At 42.0% G+C, this 27,776-nt stretch overlaps 1 protein-coding gene and 1 long non-coding RNA gene across 2 annotated transcripts in view; one reads left to right on the plus strand and one right to left on the minus strand.

The window, feature by feature from the left end:
* Positions 1–27,730, minus strand: part of LOC148152087 (uncharacterized) — a 49,099-nt gene extending 21,369 nt beyond the window's left edge. The window contains exons 1-2 of the long non-coding RNA XR_015754213.1: positions 27,376–27,730; positions 9,906–10,008 (exon numbers count right to left, since the gene is read on the minus strand). This is a non-coding gene — a long non-coding RNA (uncharacterized LOC148152087). The remainder of the gene's footprint in view (positions 1–9,905; positions 10,009–27,375) is intronic.
* Positions 16,468–27,776, plus strand: part of fam241a (family with sequence similarity 241 member A) — a 39,581-nt gene continuing 28,272 nt past the window's right edge. Inside the window, exon 1 of the mRNA XM_043697659.2 lies at positions 16,468–16,737. Within this exon, the coding sequence (XP_043553594.1) occupies positions 16,645–16,737 (93 nt within the window). The 5' untranslated portion in view covers positions 16,468–16,644. The remainder of the gene's footprint in view (positions 16,738–27,776) is intronic.

The following is a 27,776-nucleotide window of genomic DNA, read 5'->3' on the forward strand; positions in this document are numbered from 1 at the left end:
TCTTGAATTAATACCCCCTTAATGTTGAAAGGTGTACTGAAGGTGCAAAGGGCACAGAATTTATGCTGGGTTGGGAACTTACACATCCATCAACAATGTTAAAGATATTGGTCTGAGAATCAGTCACTCCCCATGACCTCTGGCAACTGAATAACTGTGTATTGTAGTTTAGAACTGTAAAATACATTATAAATTATGAAACAAATAAAACAGCAACTGGTTTCAGTGTGTGATGCCTGTACTCCCAGTCAAAATAACAGGTATCCATAGTTGCAGACTTATGTATCTACATGTTGTACTGGACTCCTTAAAGATAGAATCTCTTAAAAGTAAAGGTACAAATACAAGAAATAGCATGAGTACTCCTCAAGTTGACTGTGTCTGAAGGAAAAATCTGTCAGACTTGACCTGCAGCATGTGCTCAAAGAACCCACAAGAGGAAAAAAAATCCTACTTGACCTTATCCTAACCAATCTCTCTCTATGGATTCATCAGTCCACAATAATACTGGTGGATAATCCTTGAGTAACCACCACATTATCCCTGTGGAGATGACGTCCTGTGTTCACATTGAGTATACCCATCATCATGTTGTATGATAGTACCATCCTGCTAATTGGGATAGCTTCAGAACATAGCTAGCAGCACGCAACTGGACATCCATGAGGAGCTGTGGGGCATCACAAAAAACAGAATTATTTTCGAATTTAATCTATAACCTCAAGACTTCTCACTTCACTCACTCTACCATCACCATCAAGTAAGGAACCAACCTTAATTTAATAATGAGTGCAGGATGGCAAGACAGAAACAGCACCTGGCATAAAAATACCTAAAAATCTGAAAGTGAGACACCCATTTGGTGAGGCTTTAATAGAGGATCATATGCAGCTAAAAAGCAGAACAATCCTGCTACAGATATTTTTAATCAACGTGTTCCAACTTGTGATACACCTCTGGTGGGACTTGCACCCAGGCCATCAGGTCTCAAGGTAGGGACACTACAAGTGAGCAGCATGCTAGATAGAGCTAAACAATCACACAATCAATGGATTAGATCCCATCCAGTCATGAACGGTGGTTGAAATTTTAACAATGAATGGAGGAAAAACAATGATGGGGGAGCCCAGCACATCAGTACAGAAGACGAAGATGAAGCATTTGAAACCATTTTTAGTTGGAATTGCTGAGTGAAAGATCTATCTCCCACTCATCCTAGGCTCCCCAGCACATGAAATGATAGCCTTCAGTCAAGTCAATTCACTTCAATGTGATATTAAGAAGTAGATGAGGCTATCAGACGCAGCAAAGGCTATGAGTGTTGACAACACCTTGGCGTTAGTATTAAAGATGAATTCCTTAGAATTTCTGGTCATCCTGGTCAAGATGATCTGGCCCAGCTACAACACTACATCTACATACAATGTGAAACATTTCCTAGGCATGTCCTATATATAGAAAGCAAGACAAAATCAATCCAGGTAAGTACCACTCCGTCAGTGTACCATCCATCATCAGCAACTTAATTGTGGGCTGTTTATTATTCAGAAATAACTTATTCACAGATGCTTAGTTTGAATTCCACCAGAGGTGCTCATTACCTCTTTGCAGCTTTGGTCCAAACATGTCCTAAACAACTGAATCCTGAGCTGAGGTGAAAATTGCCACCCTTGACATCAAAGTGGCAATTGATTGAGTATGACATCAAGAATCATTAGTGGCTTAAGGGGTTAAAACTGGACAAATCTCCAGCATCCTATGGTACAAGTTTGAGGATTATAAAAGAGATAGCTGCAGAAACACAGAATGTGTTGGCTATGGTTTTCTAAAATTCGCTAGATTCTGAAAATGTCCCAGCAGATTAGAAGGTAGAAAATGTGAGACTGCTATGCAAGGGAGGAAAAAAGAAAACAGGGTCCAGTTGATTAGCCTAACATCAGTTATTGTGGAAAGTGCTGGAATCTTCAATAAGGATATCTCAACAATTTATATGCTTAAGAAATCATAGCATTTTATGATAAAGTCAACATGGTGTTTCAATAGAGGAATGCTTTTTGACTCAAAACACTAAACCAGTTTGTCTTTCAAAAAATGCTTCCAGAATTGCTGAGTTTCTATAACACTTTTTTTTAGTTCACCAGCATCTGCAGTTCTTTGTTCAAAAATGACTAACTGGAAGGCGAACAATTCATCTCCAAAGGTGAGATTATTATACAGGTGCAAAGTAAACAGAATGCAAATACCTTGATGGTTTTCTGGTTTCACTGTGTTTAAATAAAATTATCAATTCAGTGCAGCTGGGTTTTGCATACCCCACACTGGTTTCATAAAGTTTGCCTCAATCTGCGGTCAGTTGATCACAGCAGCCATTTTAGGCCAGTATTCATCTTCATTAAGCAACAGTTCAAAGCATGAAGATACCAGATATTAAAATCAGTTGATGGAAGTTGAATATCAGTAATCCACTCTTATTACAACATAATTCACATCGGTGCAAAATTGGAAAAGTAGGATATTTTTAAACATTGTGATACTTGTAAATGTTGATGTCCGGAGAGATTTGAGTGTACTCATACAGGAATATTGTAAGTTAGCATGCAGTTACTGTAAGTAATTAGGAAGGGTTGCGACAGATGGGTTGGGTGGGGGAGGGGGGGCAGTGGGGGGAAGGTTGATTCCTTTCTTGTTAACCCTTTCCCTCTGTCAGTTGCAACAATTTTTCAAAATTTATTTTATACCACTCAGCAATCTCACTTCAGTTAAAACAGTTTGCTAAGTGAATGGAGGAGCCAGTTACCAAGGTTTACTGGTGTGTAAGAAAGAGGAATTTTATTACTTTCTAACCCTGAAATGCAACATCAAATACATACACAAATACAGATAACAATTTTTTAAAAAGTTGAGAGCTAGATAGTTCCTAGTACAAACAGAAAAATATGAGCAAGGTCTCAGAGTCCTTGAGTTGTGAGAGTCAAACGTGAATGCTCCACTTGTTTCCACATTCGTAATGAAATTTGTAGAATTCTGGAGTTTGCCCAAGTTACTTTTTCATCAAGCATCAACTTCAAAAGGGTTAAAGAAACAGTTGAGAGTTAAGGAGCAAAGCTTTCAGGTTTTGTTATTATGAATCTCTATTCATAAATGCTGCTAAGAAAATGACTGAAATACTTACTGAAAGGTGAAGTATAATGTGAAATAGAAGCATAGAGTCATAGAGCTGTACAGCATGCAAACAGATCCTTTGGTCCAACTCATCCATGCTGACCAGAAATCCTAGTCCCACTTCCCTGAATTTGACCCATATCTCTCTGAACCCTTCTCATTTATATAACCATCCAGATGCCTTTGAAATGTTGAAATTGTACCCGTCTTCATCACTTCCTCTGGCAGCATGTTCCAGGTACGCACCATCCTCTGCATGAAAAAGTTGCCCCTTAGGTCTTTTTAAAATATTTCCCTTCTCACCTTAAAGCTATGCCCTCTAGTTTTGGACTCCCCAACCCTATCTATGTCCCTCAATTATATAAACTTTGATAAGGTTACTTCAGCCTCAGATGCTCCAGGAAAAATAGCCCCAGCTTATTCAGCCTCGTCCTTTAGCTCAAACCCTGGCAACATCCTCGTAAATCTTTTCTGAACACTTTCAAGTTTAATAACAGCTTTCCTGTAGCATGGAGACCAGAACTGAACACAATATCCCAAAAGTGGCCAAACCAATGTCCAGTACAGCTGCAACATGACATCCCAACTCTGATATTCAACGCATTGACCAATACAGGTAAGCATACCAAATGCCTTCTTCAATATCCTGTCTACCTGTGACACTAATTTCTAGGAACCATGAACCTGCACTCCAAGTTCACTTTGTTCGGCTACATTCCCCAGGACCTTACTATTAAGTGTATAAGTCCTGCCCTGATTTGCCCTATTAAAATATTGCACTACACATTTTTCTAGAATCGATTCCATCTGCCACTCCTCGGCCCAGCTACCCAACTGATCAAGGCCCCGATGTACTCTGAGGTAACCTTCGCTACACCACAAATTTTGGTGCCATCTGCAAACCTACTAACCATATCCCCTATATTCACATCCAAATGTAATATTTGGCATGAGACAGTGAGGAAAGGATGATCCGTTCCTCTACTTTTAAATCCTCTCTCTGTCAGTTACAGCTATTACACTTGAAATGTAATTAACAAAATTAAAATGAAAGAGTCAAACTGTAAGGTAGAAATATTTAGTGTTCAACTGTACATTCCTTAGTCTAGCTCCACTGTTTTAACATGCAGTTACCAAGCAGGCAATCTTTCATCTCTGAAGTGAATTGAACTAATTGAAAATTACTTAGGTCCTAAGTATTAAACTTAGGTGATGAAAGTTGAATATTGTGTGTTTGCCATGTTTGCCATTACTAGCCGAAGGCAAATGATATACTGGTAATATTTGCAAGAGGATGAGAATATAATTAGAGAGGGTTTTGATGGTTCATGTGATCATACCTTAAGTATTCTGTGTGGTTTCATAATTGATTCCCAAATTCAAGGAAGGATATACTTGCTGTGGAGGCTGTACACCAGATCGGTCCCTGAGATGAGAAGGTAGTCCAGCGATGAGAAGCTGAGAGAATTGGGCCTATATTCTCTAGCTTTGAGAAGACTAAGAGGCAATCTCACTGAAGTATAAAGGATTCTGAAAGGGTCTTGTGTACGTTGTTCTGCTGATTAGGGATTCTCAAACTTGGGGCAGGTGAGGGAGTAAACAACCTCAGAATAAGCATTTGATCATTTAAGACAGAGTTAACCAGAAATTTCTTCTACTCCAGCAACTCATGGATTTTCCTTTGCTGACTAGATTTAAGACTGAGATAGACAGAGTTTAGCCTCAAAAAATCAAGGAATATGAGGAATATGGAATTAAATCCGACATCCATGATCAATTACAGTGAAGGATCAATGGGTCACATGCTCTCTACTTGGACCTATTTCTTGTGTTGTGGCAAATTGAAGTCAATGGAAGTCAAGGAGAAACCTCTGCAGTGATTGGATTGATACCTAGCCAAAACAAAAGATAGCTGTGGTTATTGCAGTCTCAAGGTTTGTCTGCAGGTGTTCCTCAGGTAGTGTCCTAGCCCAAATATCTTCAGCTGCTTCAATGGCCCTCCCTCCATCATAAAATCATAAGTGAGGATATTCACTGATAATTGCATACTGTTCAGTGTCACTAGCAACTCCTCAGATACGGAAGTAGTTCATGCCTGTACACAAGATGAGAACATTGAGAGTTAGGCCAAGAACTGCCAAATAACATTCATGCCAAACAAGCGCCAGGCAATGACCAATTCCAACAAAAGATAGTCTATTCCTTTCCACTTGATAATGAGGCATTCAGCGGAAATAATGTCATTGAATATCAACATCCTGGGGGTCACTGGAAATCTATCAGGGCCAGGTCTCTAAATACAGGGTTTATTGAAAATCTTCAGTTAAAAATTAATTTCCTGTCTCGTCAAAGCCTACCCACCATCTACAAAGGTACAAGTCAGGAGTGTAATAGAATCCTCTCCATTTCTCTGGTTGAGTGCAGCTCCAACAGCTCACAGCATCCCTGAGAAGCAGCCAATGATTGGGACCCCACCTACGGCCTTAAATATTAACTCCCCCCAGCACCAATGCACAGTAGTTATAGTGTGCAGCACCAACAAAAAGTACTGCAGCAATTTTCCCTTCAAAAGCACCTTCCAAACCATTCCCACATGAAAGAATAGGGCACCAGATAAATGGGAACATCATTACTTGTAATGTCCCCTCTGATCCTCATGTCATCCTGACTTCAAACTACACAATGATTTCTTTCTCATTGTCATTTGTTCGATAGCCTATACCTTCCGTATCTCCCAGTCCCCATTCACTCCCATGGGTGTACCACACCACATGGACAGCAAATATCAAAGAAAGAACAACTTACTACCATCTTCTCAAGGACAATGAACAATGGGTGAAAAATGGGTTAGCCAGTGATATCCACCTCTCATAAACTACTTGATATTACAGTGTGATACATTTAATTTTCATTCAAACAGATTAAAATATAGGTAATCGCTATCTACATTGGCAAACATTACAAAACTCAGTGTTCATAGGTTAAGTATACCATAACTTAAATACAAGGAATGATTCCCTATCTTTTTCTCGATCTGTCATTACATAAATGATTAAAATAAACAATCATTTATTGATGATTTATAATGTATGGGCTTAAAAGCATAAAAAGATTGGAAAGTCCAAAAGACATATTGTCTGCTTTGTCAATAATGTTCTCACTGGAATCAGCACAAATCATTATAATTCATTTCATGCCTTTTACTTGACAATGTTCTGCTACTCATTGTCAATTCAATATTTTGTCTATATCCTTTGAAACTGAACGTATATTTTTGTGTGATACTCTATGTGTTAATAATAGGGAGATTTAGAAGGCAGTACAAACAGAACGTTATATTTCAAGAACCTGACCCTTGTTATGTCTAAAGTGCATAAAGTCCTGGGGGGTGTTCTCCAGCTACTCAAGGTTCCTCAAACTTCTCTTTGTTCTTGAAGGTCTGGATATATCACCATTTTCCAGATCTAATTATATGTCGCGGGAATGTGCAATGTGGTGGCGACCTGATTCATCAGCCAGAATTTTCTCTTCTTTAGTCTAAGCGAGGGTAGGTGAGCGGGGTGAGAGGGTGGTGGTGGTGGTACAAACAAGACATACACCGACCAACCCAATATCAAGAAGGCCTGCAATATCAAGTGCTAATCATGCCTTTTAGTTGAGGTCTGGCGAGCTTTTCAGCCAGTCAGCTCCTGGCAGAGTAGTATCCTGCCTCACATAAAGCTGCCAGACAATCAGATCAGCTGGCAGCTGTTGCAATACTGCATGTATTTATGGTCAGAGTCAAAATGTGTGCCACTGGAAAAGCATAGCAGGTCAGGCAGCATTGGATAATGCCTGACCTGCTGTGCTTTTCCAGCGCCACATTTTTTGACTCTGATCTCCAGCATCTACAGACCTCACTTTCTATCTGTATCTATGGGCAGGCATGCATATACCTTTAAGGATAGTATGTGATATCATTGTGTGATATTCTTGTATGAAGGGATCAATTCCATCTAGAGTCACTACTTTGTACTACACTCTGTACTCTAATCCTCCATTCAGCAAAGTCAGTTAGTCAATCAGCTTGAGACCAGCCTGTACCAATGTCTATAATGGAGATGTAATGTTGTTCTGTAAATAAATTTTCTGATATTTGTTCTCAGTAAGAACCCAGCGTCAGTGTCCATATTAACAGAGTAAACACAATACCTCTCAAGGACACAGTACCATTTCCAAGGCACAGGCTGCTCAGTGTCAGAGTTAATGGCAGGGTTAGGGGATTGGAGGCAAGCACAGTGAGATGGTTTTCAGCAGCCACCCACTTGGCTATAACCTTTGCCCCAATTTCCTGCAAATTGGACAATATCAATTGTCCCCTCACAACGAACTGGTGGGCAAAACACCTGGTTGTCGCAGACAGGACAGTTGACATGGCTTTGATTGCATTGGTTTTCGAACAGATTGAAACCATGGTTTGAGGGAATCGCAGCTTACAAGTGGTTGCTAATTGACCATTTAGGAACCTTAATTGGCTCTCAGTCAGAAAAAGCAACACCGTGCTTTCCCATCTAGATCTCAATTCCTGAGGATATAGGAAGGGAACTGGTATCTCCCATCCAATTATCTGGCCTTTCCATTCCTTCCCCATGTAAGGAAGAAAAAGTCCCAGGCATCATCTTCCCAACCTTTGAGTCTACATTTGGGATTGCTTCCTGTTGGATATGACAATGACAGAGGCGACAGCTCCTCACCAAGAGCAAACTTGGGAAACTTAGGTCCATATGCAATAAATTGCTGCTGCCACAGAATGGCAGCAGATGTAATTCAAAAGCAATTGAAAGGTTTTATAACCTTTTAGTGTCTGGCCTGAAACAGAAAAAAAGTTGTGATTTTCAAGAGCCAGCAGTTTATAACTTGTAATAAGTTGCAAAATACTGAAGTATAATTTCAAAGTCAGTGCAGGTTTAACAAAGTCCTAATTGACACACAAATTAAGTAACATTCAATGAAATGCAACATATTTAAGCAAATATTGAAGAAGGTGAAATAACCAATGCAATCTTGAAATGTAGCAGACAGATTAGTAATGCAAATAACCTCACCTTCACATATTTCCTTAGCATTCCAAATGACTGTTAACTTTGGTTCTGTATCAGTTCCTTTACTCCCAAATCAGAAAGCTATGGGTTCAAAGCCAATTTCAAAAGAATCAAATATGTAATCTACGAAGACAGTGCTGCACAGTTTTGAAGGAGTATTATATTGTTGGTGTAGCTGTACTTCAGATATTAAATCAAAGCCCTGTCAAGCTATTCAGATGAATGTGAGATATTCTGTGTCAATACATAATAAATACCAAACAGGATTATGCTGGTCAATGCTAGTTCAAGCTACATCAGTCTGGTTTGGCATCTCGGGTAAATTCAGATTCTGATAGTCACCAACTCCCTAACATGTTCTTGTGAACTTAGTGTAAAAACTGATTTATTTATATCACAGTTGTGACTGAAGTTAAAAGTAATTCATTGGCTATGAAGTGCTTTAGGAAGGAATAGGTTTGAAAGTTACTGCATAAAGACATTTTCTTGTTACTTTGAGTATGCTTTATTATGAGCATACTAAAATCATTATTTTGAATGCTTTTTCTTGCAGTAAAATAGTTAACATGAGTTAACATTCCTGATGAAGGGCTTTTGCCCGAAATGTCGATTTTCCTGCTCCTTGGATGCTGCCTGACCTGCTGTGCTTTTCTAGCACCACTCTAATCTAAACCATGAGTTAACATCAGTTTTCCCTAAATGTTGAAAGGTTTTAGAGCCGTTTTTTCCGAGGTAAAAACAATGACTGCAGATGCTGGAAACCAGACTCTGGATTAGAGTGGTGCTGGTAAAGCACAGCAGTTCAAGGCAGCATCCGAGGAGCAGGGAAGTCGACGTTTCAGACAAAAGCCCTTCATCAAGAAAGAGGCAGAGTGCCTGAAGGGTGGAGAGATAAATGAGAGGAGGGTGGGGGTGGGGAGAAAGTAGCATAGAGCACAATAGGTGTGTGGGGGTGGGATGAAAGTGATAGGTCAGAGAGGAGGGTGGAGTGGATAGGTGGAAAGGAAGATACGCAGGTAGGACAAGTCATGGGGACAGTGCTGAGCTGGAAGTTTGGAACTGGGGTGAGGTGGGGGGAAGGGGAAAATGAGGAAACTGGTGAAGTCCACATTGATGCCCTGGGGTTGAAGTGTTCTGAGGCGGAAGATGAGGCGTTCTTCCTCCAGGCATCGGGTGGTGAGAGAGCAGCGGTGAAGGAGGCCCAGGACCTCCATGTCCTCAGCTGAGTGGGAGGGGGAGTTGAAATGTTGGGCCACAGGGCAGTGTGGTTGATTGGTGCAGGTGTCCCAGAGATGTTCCCTAAAGCACTCTGCTAGGAGGCGTCCAGTCCCCCCTGTGTAGAGGAGACCACATCGGGAGCAATGGATACAATAAATGATATTGGTGAATGTGCAGGTAAAACTTTGATGGATGTGGAAGGCTCCTTTGGGGCCTTGGATGGAGGTGAAGGAGGAGGTGTGGGCGCAGGTTTTGCAATTCCTGCTGTGGCAGGGGAAGGTGCTTCTTGAGGAAAATGGGTTGATATCTCACTCTGATCTTATTATACCAATTGACCTTAGTAGCCAAAAATCTTTTTCAGCAGCAATGCTTCAAGGCTTGGTAAACATGATCCTGACATTCTACTTGCCTAACTCTGGTAGTTACATCAGGATCAGTACATACCTGCCTGCATGGAAGATATGGGGAGGCTGTTGTCCATGCTGCAGCATAGAATTCCAGAGAGTCCAACCATCCTTCTTTTGAATCTACGTGCAAGGTGTCCAATCTATTAAAGATTTGAACAAATAAGCTGACTTGACTTTATAAAGCTTTATAAAACCTCAGATAACTCACTTCCCTTCCCCCTAACCAACACCATCACGTTGTTGCTCAAACATGTCATCACACTCAACAGAGGAATCTCTAGTCCAATGCTGGTCAAGCAGCAATTTGTGACACATGCTGCTCCTAATCTGGCTTTGGTTTCAGGGTCACACCTTACATCATTAATCTTTGATTCAGAAGGCCTTGGAAATGACAGGAATCTGGTAAACCTAGGACTCTACTGTTTTCTAGTTGGTGCCACCAGACTACTGCTTGAAACTCTGGGGAAGTGCAGGGAATTATGACAGCCTGAATATTTTGATTCCACATGCATAATACAAAAGGCATTAAGATGCATTACATGTTCCAAAAGAGACTCCCTAATGGCTTAGCCACTATATCTAATATATGGTTACACCAAAGGTCCCAAGATTTTACAGTCCATTTGTACAAAGCTAACCGAGCATTCCAATTTATATATACAATGGAAAACAATGCTGAGCAGTTTCTAATAGATAATGAGAAGGGAATGGTGAATTATGTTGAAGGAATGATTTCCTCTTTTAATTCAATGTGAGAAAATTATTTAAATTAAATGGTTATTGTCTGCAGTGATGGTGAAAATGTTCACCACAGATTCAGCCAAGGTCAATCTCAGTTTAAAACATAAAGGTGGATTTCTTTGTTACTGAATGCTATAGGTGCTAAAACATCTCTGAGGAGGCCAAGATGAGACATGCAGCAACATCAGTTTAGTGCAAAGTTTTTTTTATTAGTAATGAAACCGAATGCGGGGTTCCTTTGGTCTCGATGAGGAATGAGAGAAAGTCATGCTGCCAGGCTGAATCAGCTGTCGTAGGAATGAGGAATAGGCCACATCTAGAACAGCTCGTCTGCCTCCCTGAGACAACAGTGCACAGGGCAGCCTACAAACCTTCTGGATCTCAGTCTGCCCTGACACACTTTCTGGCTCTCAGCCGCTCTGACATACCTTCTGGCCACCTATAGCCCTTCTCCGGATGACAGCGCTCAGAGCTGCCTATCCACCTTCCAGCCCTCGGGACAACTGGCATCGGGATGGCCTACCCACCTACCTTCCTGTTCCCAGGACGGCCTACCCAACTTCTGGCTCTCAGGGTGACCGCTTTCAGGATGGCCTGTGAGCCTCCCAGCTCACAGTAAGGACTGCCAGACCCAGGGACACACAAGACAGTGCAGGTGATAAACCCAACATGCAAAACTGGTAGTCAGTTACCAAAACCTGAGTTCCCTCTGGTACAAAGAGTCTATTACTATAAACAGTTCTCTTCAGCATGCAGAATCAAATCCCAGCAACAGAGTCACTCCAGTATACAAAATGCATTGTCAGACATTGAGTCCACTCCAGTGTGCAGAATCCATTGCCAAAAACAGAGTCCACAACCAAAGGCAGAGTCCATTCCAGAAGGCAGCAAGTGCACACCCTACAGCACACACAGGTGTTCAATCTCCATAGAGGCCTAGTCCATCCACATAGAACCAGTCCCACTCACAGGAACACAGTCCATTGTAAAGTTGCAGTTAATCTACCGGGCTATGGTTCACTCCCGAAGGCAGAGTCTACTACAGGATGCAGCAAATGCTCGTTTACCAGCACACACAAGCATTCAGTCTTTACAAGGCCTAATCCACCCACAGAGTGCTAAGCCTACCCACAGAGGAATAGTTCATCTAAAAAGGCGCATTTTCTCAAAGGGTCTCAGTCTAAACACCAAAAATGTGAAAACACATGCAAAAAAGAAAGAAAACCAGAGTGCAAGGGCTACACATTGCCACAAAATCAGTACAGTCCTTTTCTCAAAGTAAAATAAGGAGTAACACATAGGCAGTCCACAGCCAGTGAAACAACAGTTCCCAGTTAAATACACCTGAAACACTTGACTGTGAAGATCAGGCAGTTTAGAAATCTGTCCTCACTAAAAATATAATACCAGGTAACAAACTGACTGGATAGATCAGCCAGTTCAGGAATCAGGTTTCTCTCCCCTTCCCCCAGAAACAGAAACCAACAGCAGCAGTATACACTGGCTGTGGCCAGCCAGCTCAGAGTCAATCCCCTGACATAAATGAAGAGTCCATGACACTGATCCAACTCCTTCAGAGCCAGCTGTCAGAGTGAGCAGAACCTCTGACACTCCTATTTAAATCAGTCAGGCAGGGCTCACTGATTGAACCAGATTAACAGCCCCAGTCAGGGAACTCATATTCTATAATGCTAGCTGACCTCATTACAATCACTACAACCACCACCTTCTCAAGGGGTGGGCAATGGGCAATAAACGTTGGTCAACTAGCGATGCCCACATACTACAAGTGATTTTTTAAAAAAACTTTCAACAAGGTTGGACAGACTAAATGCAGGGAGGATGTTTTCCCTGATTGGGAAGTCTACAATTAGCAAACACAGTCTCAGGATGCAGGTAAACCATTTAGGATTGAAATTAGGACAAACATTTTCACTCAAGAACCTATGAAATTTGCTGTCACAGAATGTTGAACAGGCCACATTACTGTATGTATTCAAGGTAGATATAGATTTTGTTTAGATTTTAAAGGCATCAAAGGTTCTAGGGAGAAAATGAAAATATGGCAAGGAGATAGAGGATTAGCTATGATCGTATTGAATGGCAGCACAGTCTCAAAAGGCTAAAGATCCTACTCCTTCTCCTACTTTCTATGTTCACCATCGCTATGTATGTCCTGTCCATGTGTCCTAGAAAGTACAAATGCCAATCTTCAATCAATTTAATTCACTTCACATTGTATCAAATAACAGTTGAAAGCACTGGATACTGCAAAGACTATGAGCCTAGGCAACATTCCAGCAACAGTACTGAAGACTAGTGCTTCCAAACAATTCATGTCCCAACCAACTGTTGGAACACTGATATCCACCTTACACTGTAGAGAATTGTGCACAAAAAGCAGGACAAATCCAACCTGCCTATTATCGCCCTCACAATCTGTTCTCCATCATCAATCAAGTGATGGAAGGGATCATCAATAGCGCCATCTAGTAGCACTTGCAAAAGAATAAACTGCTCAGTTTGTGTTCCATCAAAGTCACTTGGCTCCTGACTTCATTGAAGCCTTGGTCCAAAGATGGATAAAAGAGCCAACTACATAGGTGAGAATGACTGCCCCTGAAATCAAGGTAGGATTTGACCGAGTGTGGTATCAGCAGCCCTAGAAAAACTGAAGTCAATGGCAATCAGGGGAAAACTCTCTGTTGGTTGGAGTCATACCAAGCCCAAAGGAAGATGGTTGTGATTGTTGGTCAATTTCAGCACCAGAACTTCACTGCACCGAGGTTGCAATTTTCTCCCCCTGCTAAGACACAGAAAAGTAACTTTTCCTCTCAACAGTATCCATTACATGTGGAGAATCAGTGAATGGGTGTGAGATCTGTCAGACAATATACATAATTTCAATTAAAAATTGCATGTCCATCTCTATTATCTGGGATTGATGTTTATTTGGATTAGATTGATATGTTGATTGCACTTGTCAAAATCCAAGGGACTCTTTAGGAATCTTTTGCTGAAAGTGGAGTCATACAGGTTACCATCCAGGTGCATAAGTGTCATTAATACACAAACCGTAATCATTCAAAAGCAAAACATTTCAGATATTGCAAATATTGATCAAAACATGTATTTAGAAGAGATGTTCAAGCAAGGAAAGGAGGACAATGGGTGACAAAAGAGAACATCTAAGTCAGCGTGGAAGACAGCAGAAAGTGAATGCTTAACAAAATGATGGTGCAGAGCAAATCTGGCTGATAATGAGACAGTATACTTCTTGAGGAAGGAAAGGAAAATCACTATCAATAGCTGCTATCTAAAAAAATGGAAGTCAGGAGTTGCAATTTGAAACGATTGAACTCAATGTTGAGGCTGGAAGGATAAAAAGTCCAAACTGAAAATTGAGATGCTATTCCACAAGTCAAGAGTGTAGTGCTGGAAAAGCTCAGCAGGTCAGGCAGCATCCAAGGAGTAGGAGAATTGACATTTTGAACATAAACCCTTCATCAGGAATGATGAAATGCAATTCCTCGAGTTGACTTTGATCATCACTGAAATAATAAAGGAGGTCAAGGACAGGGAAGACAGAGCGGAAATAGGCCAAAAATTCTAATAGTGGGCAATTTGTGGCTCGGGGTTAGGTTGACAAACTGTTTGGAGGTGTTGTGCAAAACAATCACTAAATTTGCATTCAGTCTCCCCAGTGTGAATAGTTTCATCTTCATCTTTGTCAATGTAAGTCCCTCGAACTGAAAATGACCAGCTAGACTTCACAATCTGTGTACCCTCAGGATCTCAACCCAATTCTGCAGACACAGGTGTTTGGGCAGAGAGGTTAATAGGAAGGTGGCGGGGTGGGGTGGTTAGGTTCTCAACTCAGAATTCTGCTCTCCATCTGCTTTTTGCTTATTTCCACAGTTGTGTTTAGAAATATAGAGAGAGAGAATCTTTACAGCATGGAAAGAGGCTGTTTGTCATATCATCTCAACGCTGGTCATCAAACATATCTAACCACATTTCCCTGCATTTGCTTGTAGCCTTTTATGCCTCATGTAAATCGTTCTAAAATGCCTTGCGAATTCATTCCTGTACTAAACTTTTAGGGAACAAGTTCCAGATACCAACAACCTTCTGGGTGGAATCATTTTTCCTTCAATTTGCTGTAAACCTCCTGCTCCTTATCTCAAACCATTGGTCCCTCTACTAAAGGGAAATGTTTCTCTTTATCTACCTTGTCTATTGCCCTCTGAATTATATAAAATTCTATCAGATCCATAAGACCATAAAATATGCTTTGCCATTTAATCATGGTTGATATGTTTCTCAACCCTAATCTCCTGCCTTCTCCCCATAATCTTTGATCCCCTTACTAATCAAGAACCTATCTATCTCTATCTTAAATACACTCAATAACTTGCCTCCACAGCCTTCTGCGGCAATGAATTCCACAGGTTCACCAACGTCTGGTTGAATAAATTCCTCCTTATCTCAGTTCTAAAGGGTCATCCTTTCACTCTGAGGCTGTGCTTTCAGCTCCTAGTCTCTCTGACTAATGGAAACATCTTCTCTGCATCCATTTTATCCAGGCCTCTCAGTATTTTGTAAGTTTTATTGAGATCTCTCCTCATCCTTCTAAACTCCACTGAGTACAGACCCAGAGTCTTCAACTGCTCCTCATATAACAAGCCTTTCATCCTGCGATCTTTCTTGTAAACCTCCTCTGGAACCCTCCAAAGCCAGTACACTTCTCCTTAGATATGGTGTCCAAAATTACTCACAATATTCCAAATGCAGTCTGACCAGAGTCCTATACTGTCTCAGTAGTCCACTGCTGATCTAATATTCTCATCCTCTCAAAATGAGTGCAAACTTTGCATTTGCCTAACTGCTAATTGATCCACCCTCAGTTTTTTTCTGCTCTAAGGAAAACAACTCCAACTATCTAGTCTCTCTTCACAATAGAATTGATCCAGAATATCTTCTGCACCCTCTTTAGTACAAACATATCATTCCTATAGTGCAGCAACCAGAACTGTGTACAGTACTCCAAATGTAGTCTAGCAAACATAAACATAGCAAACATAGAGAGCTCCACCATAACTCTCTTGACTAATAAATTCAAGTATCCCAAATGTTTTCTTAGCCAACTTATCTACCTATCCTGCTGCGTAGAAGCTTTTATGGACATGCACACCAAGGTCCTGCTGATCCTCTGATCCTCTCATTCAATAATCTCTCGTCTTGTCTGTCCTCCCAAAAACTATTCATCATACTTTTCAGGATTAAATCCTATTTGCATGGTTCAGCACATCTGCCAGTCCGTCCATATCATTCAGCTTATATGGTGAGTTTCTGACTGTGTTAGATGACCGGGCACCTTTAATATGTGCTGAAAATGTGTTGCTGGAAAAGCACAGCAGGTCAGGCAGCATCCAAGGAGCAGGAGAATCAACATTTCGGGCATGAGCCCTTCTTCAGGAATGAGGACAGTGTGTCTAGCAGGCTAAGATAAAAGGTAGGGAGGAGGGACTTGGGGGAGGGATGTTGGAAATGATAGGTGGAAGGAGGTCAAGGTGAGAGTGATAGGCCGGAGTGGGGGTGGGGGCGGAGAGGTCAGGAAGAAGATATCAGGTTAGGAAGGTGGTGCTGAGTTCGAGGGATTTGACTGGAGGGGAGATGAGGAAACTGGAGAAATCTGAGTTCATCCCTTGTGGTTGGAGGGTTCCTAGGTGGAAGATGAGGCGCTCTAAGGGAGGCACGAGCGGAGTCTTGGCCCCGCCTGCAGTCAGTGCCCGCCTACCCGGAGGGGAGCCCGTGGCTGTCAATCATTACGGTTGCGGAGGAACGGCCCCGTGTCTCGAGTCGACGTCACTGAGGCTACACGCTTGTGTTCGAAGGTGGAGCGGGGTCAGAGAGATTGCTACTGTCACACAATCGGATACATTGAGCGAGATTGATACAGTGACACAAAACGGATACACCGGGACAGATTCATACATTGACTGACTCACTGATTCGCGCCGAACCTGGGGGCCATGGAGCGGCGTTGGCACCAGGACCAAGGCCAGGACACTGCCAGCAGCGAGAATGGCCATGCCAGCAGTCTGAGGAACGGCAGGAACCCGCAGGTAAGCACCGGCAGACACGCTGCACACCCGGTCTCTTAACTGCTATTGCTGTTGGGGGACTAAGGATGGTTGTCTGGAACTTTTTGCTTTCGCTTCATGAGGAGGTTGCGAAGAAAGAGACTAAATCGGCCTTGAATCGGCTTGAGATCTCGTCAGGAAAACCGGAGGAACGTCTCAGGCGATTTTCGTTTATGGCCGTTTGCCTGCCACGTGGTTTGACATTTTTTTTTCTGCTGATAAATCAACAGCAGCAAAATACTGTTTAGTGTGTAAGTGTAGCCAGTTGTCCAAACTGAATGTGAAAATGGAAACCCGATGCCTACTTTAAATTTAGGAAGTACATAACTATCAGAGCTAGAGCTCTCGTTGCGCTCTGGGACTTATAGTATCACAACGCTTCGTTTTAAATCGATAATTGGAAATTACCTCTTAGCTGTGTGCACGTGGGATAGTATGTGGTTAATTTGTCAGCGTTCTACGCTGTTTGAAGTGTGAGAATATTTTATGGTCATTACTCGAGGTTGTAGTTGTGTAATATTTCCTCCCCCTGCTGTATTTGCTTGCATTCAAATCCGTTGTGACAAGAAAGATAATACAGATTTAATATAAGATAACATATCAGACGAATTGAAATATTCGGCTACAAGTTGCTGTAATATCGCAATCCTGACCAACTGTGTTCAGTTCAAACACGGTTAACAGTGCTGTGCTGGTGGTGCAGTGGGTGTGGTGCGAGGGGTCACAGACCAGAAAGATTTTACTATTGTCCGTTATGTTGTTATGATCACAGTCAAGGTTAGGGATGGATGGCTTACTTTGTACAAGAAGAAATCCGACGAGTTTTTGAGATTCCTTTCTGCACTGACGAAGAGGGCAACTGTTTTCAAAATTAATATGGAGTCTTTTTATGCCGCAAGAGGCAATTTGACCCATGGATTCTAGGCCAGCATCCCTGCAGAGCGATCCAGTGAGTCGCACTTGCCTTTCTCGGTCCTCCAATCCCAGAAAGCTTATTACCTTGGAAAATAACCACTGATTTCAATTTCCACTATCCTTGTGAACAGTGCTCCCCAGGTCATTACAACTTGTTATATATTTTTAAAAAGTTATTCAGCAGTTACTTTCAAAGTCTTGTCTGATAGCACTACCGATTACTCATTCAATAACAGAAGTTTGACTTCATGCTTATGTTTGGAATTTGATCATGCATTTGAACATTTCAGTGTAGTAATTTTATAAATACTTTAATCACCGAAATATTGTGTTCACTTTTGGCCACCCTCAGCAATGATAGAAAACTTTGGAGAAGGTACAACTTGGAGCTTAAAGGACTACTCTTATGTGAATAGTACAGTGTTTTTATAGGGAGTTAACATGAAATGCTTTAGTTTTAGCATGATTTTCAAGAATTTATTGGGTTTTTTAATTTGATGTTGAGAAGGGTCAGGAAGTGAGGTCCATTCAAAACAGGATACATCTGGTTTGAACACAAACTTTATATCTGGTGCCACAGTTTGATATTTGAACCTAAACCTAAAATCTGCAATTAAAATTCAAAGAAAGAGAACCAGTTAAACAGAAGTATCAAAGTAGGAAACATGATATAGAAAAAGAACTAGGCCATTTGGTCTTTTGAGCCTGCTCTGCTATTTAAGAAAATTATTGCTGATCATTCAACTCCAACTACCCTGTTTGTAACACTCTGTTCCAAGAACTATATCTACATAATTCTTAAAAATCACACAACACCAGGTTATAGTCCACCAGGTTTAATTGGAAGCACACTAGCTTTCGGAGTGACGCTCCTTCATCAGGTGATTGATTCATCAGGCAGCCATCACAACCACCTGACGAAGGAGCGTCGCTCCGAAAGCTAGTGTGCTTCCAATTAAACCTGTTGGACTATAACCTGGTGTTGTGTGATTTTTAACTTTGTACACCCCAGTCCAACACCGGCATCTCCGAATCATTCATAATTCTTAGAAGTCTTCAGTATTTGACTTCAAATCTTCTGTGACAGAATTCCACAGCTCACCAATCTGGAGGAAGAAATTAAAAAAACAAATTTCTCCTTCTCTCTGATTTAAAAGCCGTTATCTTTAGACTGTGACTCCTAGTTATGGATTCACCAGTCATTGAGAAGATCCTCCCTACTTCTACCCTCACTAATCCTGTTAATGAATCATAGGTTTCTGAGAGATTCCCCCCTCACTATTCTAAACTCTGATGCATATAGTCCTAACTGATTTAAACTCTCCCTGTAAGTCAGTCCTGCCATCCTGCAATGAATCTGCTAAATCTTCTTTGCACCCTTCAATAGCCAGAACATCCATCCTCAGATAAGAAGGCCAAACTGTACAGATTACTCCGAGTGGTTTTCCCAAGGATCTGTACAGTTGCAGCAAGACAACCGTGCTCCTGTACTTGAATCTTCTTGCTGTGGAGGCTGATTGCCTTCTCTATCTTCTGCACCTGCATCCTTAGTTTCAATGACTGGTGTATGAGGACACCCAGGTCTCATTGCACCTCCCCCATTCACAATCTGTCGCCATCCAGAAAATCTGCCTTCCTCACTTTGCTGTCAAAGTGGATTAACTCACATTTACCCTCATACTGCATCTGCCATTTAACTTAATTTTTCCGTACCACACTGAGGTTCCTTGCATTCTCCTCATAGCTTATTGTCCATCACACAGCTTTGCATCATCTGCATCATATATAAGTCACGCTGCCATACTCTTACCAGATCATAAGGCTGCTCTCTCATGAGAGAGGATTGTGGTGAATTAATCTGAGGGCCAGCGTACTTCAGGTGAGGGGAGAGGATGAAAAGGAGAGTCCTTCATGGTAATCTCAGCTGGTATGGAAATTGAACCCATGCTGTCAGCATCAAACTGCTTCGCAAACCAACCATCCAACCCTCTGAGCTCAACAGATCCCCACATATAGTGAATAGCTGGGGTCCAACTATTGATCCATGTGTGCATGATGAATCACTAACTATCTGGGGATACAAATTCTGAAATCCTTTTAACCCTTGAAATTAAGTATGCATACACACTATGAAAACAGCATGCCAGATGTTAAAAGTTTTGCAACCTACTCACAGTATCTTGGCCGATGTTGCACAGTGCAGCATTTGAAAATACTCATTCTGGACAGCCAGCTCTGTATTATGTGGTTGAGGAGCACTTTGAAATACAAGTCAGCATCTAGTGGTATGATTTAGACTTGGATTTGTTGGCAGCTGCATTTGCCTTTTAGTGTGACCTCATATGGAGCAAAAGACTCAAAGGAGCAACTTGCAGGGATCCAAAATGATCAGTAATTTTTTTGTACCTTTGCATGGAAGGAGCAAATGTGGTTCTGTTTCTCACAAAGAGACTAGGGTCCCAGTGTTTCCTTCCTTCCCAAATGCATCGTATATCCCCCATCCCCCTTCCTCCAAATCCTTTTTGGGACTATTGCCATGGTCCCACCTCTGGTCTCCTGCCACTTTTGCCTAGCTATTGTCTGCTGACCAAATGTAATTGATACTGTTCAGGTGGAGGTGGAGCTTAGTATCATAGAATATAAAGTATAGAAGAAGCCCTTTGGCCAATCAGGTCTGTACCATCAAAAAGACACTACTGCTTATACTACCCCATTTTCTTGTACTAGGCCACAGCCTTGGATGTTATGACCAAGTATCAACTTAATACTTATTTAAAAATTGAGGTTTCTAGCCTTGACTAATCTCCCAGGCAGTGTATTCTAGACCCTCACCATCCTCTCTGCCGAAATTCTGCTCAAAGCGAGCATAGAAGGTGTTGAGACGATGTGGGAAGGATATGTCATCATCTGCTATCTTGCTTGAATCTTTTTAGAACTTGTGATGTCATTCAGTCCTTTGCCATAGTCATCGGGGTCTGGGTCTCCAGTTTGGATCGGTATTGGTCCTTGGCCGTCTTAATGGCTCTGCAGAAGTCATACTTGGATTCATAGAACATAGAACAGTACAGCACAGAGCAGACCCTTCAGCCCACGATGTTGTGCCAACCATTGATCCTTATGTATGCACCTTCAAATTTCTGTGACCATATGCATGTCTCTTAAATGTCCCCAATGACTTTGCTTCCACAACTGCTGCTGGCAACGCATTCCATGCTCTCTTAACTCTCTGTGTAAAGAACCCGCCTCTGACATCCCCTCTATACTTTCCTCCAATCAGCTTAAAACTATGACCCCTTGTGTTAGCCATTTCTGCCCTGGGAAATTGTCTCTGGCTATCGACTCTATCTATGCCTCTCATTATCTTGTATACCTCAATTAGGTCCCCTCTCCTCCTCCTTTTCTCCAATGAAAAATGTCCGAGCTCAGTCAACCTCCCTTCGTAAGATAAGGCCTCCAGTCCAGGCAGCATCCTGTAAACCTCCTCTGAACCCTCTCCAAAGCATCCACATCTTTCCTATAATAGGGCAACCAGAACTGGACGCAGTATTGCAAGTGCGGTCTAACCAAAGTTTTATAGAGCTGCAACAAGATCTCACGACTCTTAAACTCAATCCCCCTGTTAATGAAAGCCAAATCACCATATGCTTTCTTAACAACCCTGTCCACTTGGGTGGCCATTTTAAGGGATCCATGTACCTGCACACCAAGATCCCTCTGTTCCTCCACACTGCCAAGAATCCTATCCTTAATCCTGCACTCAGCTTTCAAATTCGACCTTCCAAAATGCATCACCTCGCATTTATCCAGGTTGAACCCCATCTGCCACCTCTCAGCCCATCTCTGCATCTTGTCAATGTCCCGCTGCAGCCTACAACAGCCCTCAATACTGTCAACGACACCTCCAATCTTTGTGTCGTCTGCAAACTTGCTGACCCATGCTTCAATCCCCTCATCCAAGTCATTAATAAAAATTACAAACATTCCTTATATTTGAGTGGGTCTCCTGATCTGAGGGCCTCACACCTGGTTTTAGCAGGTTCTGTGTGTCCTGATTCATTCAGGGTTTCCTGTTGGGGAACACCCAGATTTACCGTCTCCGTATGCAGTCCTTCACACACTTGCTGATAAAGCCTGTGACGGTGGTAGTGTACTCACCCAAGGTGCCTCCTCCGACCAGCACTGGACCTGTATCTGTGAGGGGGTCTCCTGCTTGAGCTTTTGCCTGTAAGCCGGGAGAAGAAGCTCCGCATTGTGGTCGGAGTTCCCGAAATGAGGGCGGGGGATGGAGTGGTAGGCATCCTTCACAGTGGTGTAGTACTGGTCTAAAATGTTCGGGCCCGTGGTGGTACTTGAGCAACATCTTCCTTAGATTGGCTTGATTGAAGTTGCCAGTTACAATAAAGAGGGCCTCTGAGTGTTCCGTCTCCAGGGTGTTAGTGTTGGAGTACAGCACAACCAGAGCTTCCTCAACCTTTGCTTGTGGCGATATGTACTCAGCAGTTAGTGTAGCAGCAGTAAATTCCCATGATAGCTAGAAGGGGCAGCATTTGGTGAAGAGTTCTAGGTTAGAGTTAAAGCCCCATTCTGTGCAACTGGGGCCTCCGTTTCCTGACCCACAGACCACAATCAACACTGGAGACTACAGGAATGTGTACTCGGCCCCCTATGTACTCACTGTATACCCATGACTGCGTTGCCAAATACCAGACTAATGCCATTTACAAGTTCACTGATGACACTACTATAGTCGGTCGAATCTCAGATGATGAAGAAACAGACTACAGACAGGAGGTGGAAGACCTGGAAAAATGGTGCATTGAGAACAACCTAGCTCTCAATGCCAGCAAAACCAAGGAACTCGTTCTTGATTTTCGGTGGGATTTTACTCCTGTCCCCTGACACATTAACAGCACAGAGGTGGAACGAATGGAGAGTGTCAAGCTCCTGGGAGTGGTCATCCACAACAAGCTTTCTTGGACTCTTCATGTGGACGCACTGGTTACAAAGTCCCAACAATGTCTCTTCTTCCTCAGGCAGCAGAGAGAATTTGGCATGACAGCAAATACCCTTGCCAACTTTTGTAGGTGCACCATGGAAAGCATTCTGTCTGGATGTACCACTATCTGGTGTGGCAACTGTACCATTCAAGATCGGAGATGGTCACAGAGATTGGTGAACTCTGCCCGGACAATCAGAAAGGCCAACCTCCCATCTATAGAATCCATCTACCAGGCCCACTGTCAAGGAAAGCATTCTCATAGATCCATCCCACCCTGGTAATGTTTTTCTACAACCGCGGAGAATATACAGAAGCCTGAACACACACACCAGCCGGTTTCATAATAGTTTCCACCCAACTGTTAGAATACTGAATGGACTCTCAAACTCTTAACGTTCGCCTGTACCTGTGTTTTTGATTTTGCAACTGTTTACCTATTATTTACTATCTATGCTATTAACTATGTGATCTGCCTGTATTGCTCGCAAGACAAAGCTTTTCACTGTGCCTCAGTACACGTGACAATAAACTAAATTCAATTCAAAAGCCATTCCTTAAATCCCCTTTAAACCTCCTACTTTTCACCTGAAAATTGGGATGCCTTGTTATTGAGCCGTCAACTAAGGGGAACAGCTGTTTTCTATTTACCTTGTCCATGCTCTTCATAATTTTAGACACCACTGTCAGGGTGTGTGGTGCTGGAAAAGCACAGCAGGTCAGGCAGCACCTGAAGGGCAGGAGAATCAACATTTCGGGCAGGAGCCCTTCGACTCTAAGGTACCTGTCAATAAGAAAAGTTGTGCAACAGAAGACCAAAGAAAACACGACCCAGTAAAATATACAGAGGGAAGTCTACAAAGGAGAATCGACAGCTGGCTGGTTTTAAAACACGTCTTTTTTTGTAAATCTTAATTAGGGTTTTTTATCAGAGCAGTATTGTAGAGTGGGAGAAAAAAGATTTAAGAGAAAGGAGTTATAAGTAGTTGTTTTAATGATCTCTTTTGGATTTAAAGAATAAAATTGTTAATTTTTACTTTAAATAGTGAGATCTGGGATAGTTCTTTGCCCCTCGAAATTTAACAGATTATAGCGCGAGGTGAGCTTTTCTGTGTGTCGTGTTTAAATTAGCAGAGGGATTTACTGTGTTGTAATATCAGTCCTTCTACCTTGGATCTGTGGACCAGCACTCTCAATATTCCTTTATTCCTCTGAGTTCCATCTGCCTCTGATCTGCCCATCTAATCAAGCTGTTTATTTCGTTCTGTAACCTAACATCTTCCAGCTCACCATCAACCACCTAACCAATCTGTGTCATCCACAAACGTACTTGTCATCCTCCCCCCCACACATTCTCCTCTAAACCATTTATGAATATTGCAAACAGTACTTTATTTGTGATATTCATAAATTACAGCGGTAATCTCTGTGGCACGCCACTGCGCACTGCTCTTCAGTTACACAAATATTCTACCACCGTCCTGTCTCTAAGCCAACCTTGGATCCATCTTGCCAAATTACCCTGGATCTCACAAGCTTTTACCTCCTTTGTCAGTTTACCATGTGGACCTTGTCAAGGGCCTTGCCGAAATCCATATAACTTGCATCAACTGCCCAACCCTCATCCAAACACCACTTCGTATTCTACTAGATATGTTAGGCATGACTTCCCTCCGACAGGCCCATGCTGACTATGCCTATTTCAAACCTTGTCTGTTTAAATGGAGATTAATTTTCTTCAATAGTTTCCCTACCACTGACGTTGGACTCACCGGTCTGTAATTGCTGGTTTTTTTCTGCCAGTATGGTAAGGATAGACCAGAGCGCCATGGTAGCTCAGTGACTAGCACTGGTACCTCAGCACCAAGGACCCAAGTTTGATTCTAGCCTTGGGCGAATATCTGTGTGGAGTCTGCATGTTCTTCCTGTGTCTGTGTGGATTTCCTCCAGGTGTTCATGTATCCAAAGGTGTGCAGGATAGGTGGATTGCTCATGGTGTTCAGGGATGTGCAGGCTAGGTGGGTTAGCCATGGGAAGTGCAGTTTTAGAGGGATAGAGTAGAAAAGGTGGGTCTGGGTGGGATGCTCCTCAGAGGGTCAGTGTAAACTTGATGTGCCAAATGGCCAGCTGCCACTCTGTCGGGATTCTAAGATTCCGTGACATTCTTGTAAGTGGAACCACATCTTATACTCCAATCCTCTGAGCACCTTCCTTGTGGCCAGAGACAATTTAAAAATTTAGGTAATAGCCCCTGTAATTTCCAACATAGTCTCTTACAGTCACCTGGGATACAACTCATCAAGCCCTGGGGTTTTGTCCACTTTTAAATTTGGCAAAGCCTCCAATACCTCCTGACATCTCCTATCAATGTGTTCAAGAACTTCACGATCCATCGTCTCAAATTCTGTACTTGTATCCTCCTCCTCCCAAGTAAAGACTGATGTGAAATAATCATTTGATACTCTACCAGTATCCTCTAGCTTAATGAACCAATTGCCTCCATGGTCCTACTCCTTCCCTTGTAATTCTCTTGCCCTCGATATATTTGTAGAATATCTTGGGTGTTTTCCTAATCTTGCCTGCTAGTGCTCTCTCGTTGCTCTCCTAATTGCTTTTGCTCCCTTTCTACCTGATATACTTCTCTCTTATTCTTTTTATCTAGTTCTGAAAATTCCGGGACATCCATCTACTCTTCCTCCATTCCCCACATGCACCTTTTTAAAACCTCCCAGTCTTCTGCTGTAGATCAACCCTCGAATAGCTGTCCCACTCTGTTTTGGCCAGACATGCCTTATTTTAATAAAATCTGTTTTTCCCTAATCAAAAACCCTTTTTTGTGGACTATCTTTCTCCATTTCCATAACAAAATTAAAGCCTATGTTGTTGTGGTCGCTGTTATTAAAATGCACCCCCCACTGTCACCTTGAACATCTGGCCTTATTTCCCCAGAATTAAAGACAGTGCTGCACCATTGTTTGTAGGATCATTTTAATGGTGATGCCAAAAGCTCTCTTGAATACATTTCAGGAAATCTGTTCTCTCTAATCTCCCTTTATACTATGATTATCTCAATTAGTATTGAAGTATTTGAAATACACTACTATAATGGCCATATTATTTTTACATCCCGTGTTGAATTGACTAGATATCTGTTACTCCGTTGCATGCTGACTGTTTGAGCACCTATAATACAGTACTATTATGGCTTCTTTGTTTAATTGAAAGTAGGGGATTAAACAGCCCAGTCTTATGCTAGTAAGCTGGAGAAAGCCTAACACTTTGTTGGACATGAGTCTTTAGAAATGCCTTCAGTTGTTTAGTAGGTAAAATGCTGGGTATTAAGTAGCAACCAAAACTCAGGAAATGCAACTTGAAATTACAGTGAACTAGTTCTGTCACTTGCTGTGTCAGCCCCACAGTGCACGTAAGTAGCATTGTGACAGAGTTCTATACTGCTGATGTGGGCTCTGTGGGGACTGTGAAGAGACAAGCTGCTGCCAGTTAAATGCAGCATTGCTTGTGAGTACAATGGCATGGCCAATTAGACTCTGCTGGCTGATATTGCCTTTTGGGTAGTACCATGAACATGCTGTGAACAGGCATCATGAATCTTCAGTTACTCTCTACATCTGTACCATGGGGCCTATTGTCACAACCTACATTCACAGTTGGAGTTTCTGCATTGCCTTGAGCTCAGGTCACCAGTGTGTCCATTTGACTGTGCAAGCAGTGGCAGGTAGGCACAGAATACCTCTCATACGTCCCCACGTTGCTCCTTCAGTTGTGTCCATACACCCAACTGCAAATCAATATAATTGGCACAAGGGATGAAAGAGAATAAAAATAAATATAAATGCTGGCCAGCAATAAGTTCAAAATCGCTGCAAGATTCTACTCCTTATTACCCAATCTACTCCGAACCCAGTTATTGTTTGCTAAGTTTGTTTGCTTTTTGGTTCATAGAAAGGATGGAAGCAAATGTAAGAAGGTCTGCTCTCATAGAATCATGGACTGGTTGCAACACTGGAGACCATTCATCCCATTGTATGTTCCAGCTTTTTGCAGGAGTTGCTCTGATGGTCTTACTCTGTCCTCCTATCCCCACAGCTTTACAATCTTTCTCCTCTGATAGCTATCCAATTCTTTTGAAACCCATAAATGAATCTGTCTCAAACAGTGCATTCCAGATCCTAACCATTTGTTGCATAAAAGAACTTTTCCGATGAACACATTGCTAGCATTCTTTCCTTACATTTTGTGCTTTGTGCTCCTTTTTGTAAAGCCCCTGCGCTTATAACTACTTTCTCAATCTGTCCTGCTACCTTAAATGATTAATACACTCTTTTAGTTTCAACAGTAAGCTTCCTTCAACTGGCCTTTTGCATTTGCACATCAGGAAATCGGCAGTTACAAAAATCTGTTTTCATTTCCTGTTCCTAATGCCCAGAAACTTGATCAAGAAAATTCATCCCATCTTGACTTTAATTATCAGATGAAACCAAGGATTTTTGCCCTTCATGAAGCCGCAGTTAAACTCTAAGCAATGTTACTACTTCCTGCCTCGTTGTTTCATCTGAAATATAAATACTCTAAATTTCACATCCCCCGTCTAAGAACAGGACACACATGCTATATAAGTAACTTTGAAGTGAATTAAAGTTAGTCAAATTCTTTATTGAATGTCAGTGTTAAACCACATTGAAACTCACCATTCCAGTTCCCACTATCATCTCTGTACTTGCAAATCTTCATTCCTGGTGAAGGGCTTATGCCCGAAATGTCGATTCTCCTGCTCCTCAGATGCTGCCTGACCTGTGCTTTTCCAGCAACACACTTGACTCTAATCTTCTTTGGTTCCCTGTTAAGCAAATCTTGGTTTTAAAATCCTCATCCTTGTTCTTAAATCCATCCAATACCATATTTCTCCCTAAATTCCAATCTCATAATCTTCCAATCCCATAATCTTGCAACTTTTCTGGGCTGATTTAAGCCATAATTGCTTTATTGTTAGTGCTGATGCCTTCAACTGTCAACGGCCCAAGGTCTGGCATTCCCTCCCAGCAACTCTCCATATCTCTGCCTTAGCAAAAGGAAAGGAAGCTAGTACTTA

The sequence above is a fragment of the Chiloscyllium plagiosum genome, unplaced genomic scaffold (genome assembly GCF_037043375.1).
Source record: "Chiloscyllium plagiosum isolate Xiang-an unplaced genomic scaffold, Cpla_swu_hap1 HiC_scaffold_1, whole genome shotgun sequence".
NCBI classification, from domain to species: Eukaryota; Metazoa; Chordata; class Chondrichthyes; order Orectolobiformes; family Hemiscylliidae; genus Chiloscyllium; species Chiloscyllium plagiosum.